This window comes from Coenobita brevimanus, chromosome 15 (assembly GCF_032717465.1).
Source record: "Coenobita brevimanus isolate Jiangsu-jjx chromosome 15, ASM3271746v2, whole genome shotgun sequence".
NCBI lineage: Eukaryota > Metazoa > Arthropoda > Malacostraca > Decapoda > Coenobitidae > Coenobita > Coenobita brevimanus.
In genome coordinates this window covers 34,709,553-34,714,552 of record NC_136968.1, presented here as the reverse complement: position 1 = coordinate 34,714,552, position 5,000 = coordinate 34,709,553, and the positions used below count along the sequence as shown (strand labels likewise).

General features: G+C 42.6%; 1 protein-coding gene across 1 annotated transcript in view; it reads right to left on the bottom strand.

The window, feature by feature from the left end:
- LOC145390636 (uncharacterized) overlaps nt 1–3,660 on the bottom strand; it is a 15,283-nt gene extending 11,623 nt beyond the window's left edge. Inside the window, exon 1 of the mRNA XM_080265428.1 lies at nt 3,543–3,660. Within this exon, the coding sequence (XP_080121554.1) occupies nt 3,543–3,587 (45 nt within the window). The 5' untranslated portion in view covers nt 3,588–3,660. The remainder of the gene's footprint in view (nt 1–3,542) is intronic.
- Between the last annotated feature and the right edge of the window lie 1,340 nt (nt 3,661–5,000).

The following is a 5,000-nucleotide window of genomic DNA, read 5'->3' as shown; positions in this document are numbered from 1 at the left end:
TCACGACGTTGACGTGGTTATAGCCCAACGTGATTTCATTGCCGAACTTCAAACCAGCGTAATGGGGCGGATGTGTCACTCCTTGATGCTTCCTCTGGTTTAATACGTTCCAGTTTTTATGTATGTAAGATTAAATGATGGATGGATGGATGGATATACTATAATGGGGTTGGTGTTGGAAATTTAGCTGATGAAGAACAGTTTGCGGGAAATGTTAACGTTAGCGCCGGGAAATCCAGCAGCATCCTTCATAGTCATGGCGATATTTCCAGTGTTGGTAGACCCTTTCATGCCTGTAGCGATTTTTTTCCTATTGTTATATATTTGTAGCGTAATTGTAGCTTTTTTGAAGGAATGGAAAAATAAAGACAATGTTTTGGGCGCCGTAACAAAGGTGGATTGGAACGAGGGACCATTATATGACTATCCACGCGGCTGTACCCTCCCCTCCCCCCCCCTCTCCATCTAAAGAGCGTATGACCTCAATGTGGGCCCAGATGGTAGAAAAAGCAGGTGTTGCTCTCTCTCTCTCTCTCTCTCTCTCTCTCTCTCTCTCAGCAACCAGAAGCCTTAATCGCGCCCATGTCACCCATCTCCCTGCCATCAAGCTGCCCTTCCTCCAACCCATACCTTATGCCTCTACCTCTCCTCCCCATATAAATACCGGTACGAGATTAATACAGTATATATTTAAATTTTCGATGTTCAATTAATCGTCTATATATATTTTTTTCACTGATTTTGGTTCATGTTCTTTTTGTGTGTGTTTCGAAACTTTTTTATTTGTTACGTATCATTTCCATCACTTGTGTTTGTTGCAGATTTTACAGTTTATCTTTTTAGTATTATTATTGTTATTACTTTATTATTATTATTATTATTATTATTATTATTACTATTGACGATGTTACGAATTATTCTCTCTCTCTGTCTCTCTCTCTCTCTCACACACACACACACACACACACTTACACACACACACACACACACAGGTCAGGGGCGCCTACCTGTCTACCACAACCACCACTATCTTTAGAATCGTCCAGTTTTTATGTAGCTAAAAAAAAACACAGGTTGCTAGGTTAGAGAGAGGGGGGGGGGACGATTAGCTATAATAATAGAAGTGTGACTGGAGGTGAATGGGAGAGAGAGAGAGAGAGAGAGAGAGAGAGAGAGAGAGAGAGAGAGAGAGAGAGAGAGAGAGAAATGATCAGCTATAATAGAAGTATGACTGGAGGTGAATGGATGAAAGAGAGAGAGAGAGAGAGAGAGAGAGAGAGAGAGAGAGAGAGAGAGAGAGAGAGAGAGAGACAAATGATCAGCTATAATAGAAGTATGACTGGAGGTGAATGGATGAGAGAGAGAGAGAGAGAGAGAGAGAGTAGCTACAATAAAAGTGAATGAATGGATGAAAGACAAAGGATTTGCTACCGTATAATAACAAAGGAATGAATGAAAGAATGACTGGAGGTGAGAGAGAGAGAGAGAGAGAGAGAGAGAGAGAGAGCCATTACCACCCTTGCAGTGAAAGACATTAGTGTAGTATGTCATTAATTATTGTGACTTGCTCTTAAGCCTTCCCCCCCCCTCTCTCTCTCTCTCTCTTCATCCGTATATCTATCTGTCTGTGTGTCTGTCTATCAGGTGCTTGTTGTTACTCCATATTCTCTCTCTCTCTCTCTCTCTCTCTCTCTCTCAGGCGGATGGGTGAAAGTGGGCAATGACTCTCAATATTCAACCAGTTCGCGAAAGGGGCAATAACAGCTAAAAAAATAAAATAATAATAATTAAAAAAATGATAATTCCATACCCGCTAAAGATCAATGAACTTTGAATTATAACATGATTTTTTTACTTCAGCTGGGTATTTATGGTCAATATTTTAAATTTGTATTTATTTATTTATTTTGCTGTTATACCAATAGATTTTTTTTGTGTTAACTTCTTATGATTTTTTATCCTCTTATACCAATAGATTTTTTTTTGTGTTTTAACTTCTTTTTTTTTTTTTTGCTGTTATACCAATAGATTTTTTTTGTATATTTTTTATGGTGAAAATTGGTATCAGGAATTTAGGCTATATTTTTTTTTAGTTTTTTTTTTTTCCAAAGTTGAAAATCTGTACTCAGTATTATCATTTTCCTTTTTATGATTTTTTCCATCCGTGTTATGCCTATAGATTTTTTTCCGTAGTTTTTGAGTTGGAAATTGTACCATGCATCCCCATAAATTACGGTACCCCCATTCGAGAACCCAACACATAACAGAATCAAACTGCAATAGCATGGATGGGGTATTATTATTATTATTATTATTATTATTATTATTATTATTATTATTATTTTATTAGTGCAAAGTAAGATGGCACCTCGCCCTGTACCGTTGCGCGAGATGCAGCCTGTGTGTGTGTGTGTGTGTGTGTGTGTGTGTGTGTGTGTGTGTGTGTGTGTGTGTGTGTGTGTGTGTGTGTGTGTGTGTGTGCGTGCGCGCGTGTTGTAACCCCTTAAGCTGTTTGATGGACTTAAATGAAACTTCCCAGGCAGGTCAGTCTGGTTACTCTGAAGGTCTTGCACTATACACAGTCTTCCAGCCGTGATATTCAGGGAAGTCAGCCCCCTCACCAAATTAAACATTCTCAAAAATAGTGAAAGGAGGCCAGATATGACTTTGATATTTTAGTAAATGTTGTGTAATGGAGCCTTATCCGTAATGTGGTATTTAGGAGGCGTGCCCCCTTCCCTAGTGGTTCTTGGGGGTGGGGGTGGGGTAACTCTATCACCAAATTAATTATCGTAGTGAAAGAAGGGCAGATATGATTTTGATGATGCATGTGGAAAGGATGGGGAGTGAGAGACTGACGAGGAGAGTGTATGTGAGTGAGCTGGAGGAGGGGAGAGGGAGGCCAAGGATGAGATGGAGGGATGGAGTGGAGAGGTGTATGTGAGAGGGGGGTGTGAGCTGGGAGCAGGGCAGTGAAGTGGCGGGGGGACAAGGCGACGTGGAGGCGATTTGTTTGTGGCCACCACTTTCGGGATCAAGGCGTCTGGCAATAGATAGATAGACATGTACGACGGACACTCATCTTTTATGCGATATTTGGCGATCATGCCCCCCCCCACCCCACTCCAGTGATTCATGTGAGTCAGCCTCTTCCTGAAAATCAAAGCGGATCATACACGGGAAGTGAGAGCACGATTTTCACCGGAACGTCTCAGATCAGTGCGTCAGCTTCCGTGATAATGTCATGCAGTATTTGAAGATTTCCACCACTTTTTTAGGCGGTTACCCCTTGTGAATCTTATATCTATTTATCTGTCTATCTATCTATTGCCAGACGTCTTAATCTCGTAAGGGATGGCCACAAACAAATCGCCTCCTTGTCGCTCTGTCCCCCGCCATTTCACTGCCCTGCTACCAGCTCACACCCCCCTCTCTCATATACTTATAAATGATACAAAATAGGGGAACGAGGCTAGATATCGCTTTGATATTTTAGTACAGAGATGATTTTCATATCGATGCAGTATTTACCCGTCACTCACCTGTGCGATGATGCCAGCCAGAACGAGTAAAGCCGTGAATAACATGTTGAATAACGGGTGAACTTGCACTGATAGGTCACTGCTATCCTGGTCCTCACTCCCAATCCTCCACCTGTCGCGTCCCACCGCTGACTGAGCGCCTGTGCGTCCTTGTTGGCCTTTATGTACCCTCCGATGACGTCATGCAAAGAAGAAAAGAGCGTTTGAAATTAAGTGGCGTAGAGTTCCATGAAGGTGTCTTTGGAAATAGGAAGCCCTTCCCCTCAGTTTCCCCTAAAATTGCTTGAACTGGAGGGAACGTGAGAAATATTATGTGACGCAATGTTGTCGTGGTCCCTACATGCTTTTTTTTTTTTTCCTCCAGACTTCAGAGTTAACCTTCATGATTAGGGAGGTTTCTAGAATGATGTGCAACTTGTCCCAGGTGCTTATTTCTGTTCTGTATACCGTTTTTACACTGCACACTGCTGGCGACAACCATCCACTCACTTGATGTACGAGTGATGCTGTCTACTTCATCCCTCACATTTATCATTCGTTTTCTGTCTGCCCTCCTCTCGTCCTATTTCACCTATTCCTCCTGTCGCTTTTTATTACTCCTCTTTCCGCTTCAGGTGACTCTACACTGAGTAACATTCATACTGGTTCTCTGTAACCCAGGAAAACATTAACAACGCTGGGTGGTAACCATACAACGAAATAACGGGGTGATGAGCCAGCTATGGTGACCTTGTTAAGTGGGTGGAAAGACACAAATCTGGTGTCCATCCTGGAACCAAATCTCTATCCTCTTCCCCGTGCCTCGCTATGGTGAGACACTCTGCCTCAAGGGAGTATTGGTCCACTGTACGGGATCGCCACAAGGGCTATTGCTTGCGTGCGGTCGCTGGTTCTGCTCAGCCAGGTAGGCCGGGGTTAATCAACAACACGCGCTAAGTATGAGAGTCGCAGAATGATTTCTCTCTCTCTCTCTCTCTCTCTCTCTCTCTCTCTCTCTCTTACTCTGACAACTCATCCAAACCTAACGGAACAGACTACCCTTACTAACAAACGAACCTTAACATGATACTAAAAACAAGCTAACCTAACCTAGACTGTCCTGGAAAAAGACAGAGTGCAAAAATGGTACACAATGCAAATCAGCTTCAGGGTCGCTCTGTATAGTTTAATTTAACCTGGCCCAGATTTTCGTCCCTATTGCAGCTTATTTCATCTGGTTTGGTTGCAGAAGAGGGCAGTATTACGGCTCTGCATCCTTTCCACGCCACTTCTTCTTGACTAGCATCAGTTCAGTTTCAGAAACATGTAATACTACGGCTCAGCATCCTTTCCAAGGCACTTCTTCGTGACTAGCTACATCCTAGTGCTAATTACCTCCGCCAGCGAAGGTGGGGGAGGTTATGTATTCATCTAAGATTATCTGCCTGTCTGTCTGTTTGGTCAGACGATATCTCCAAA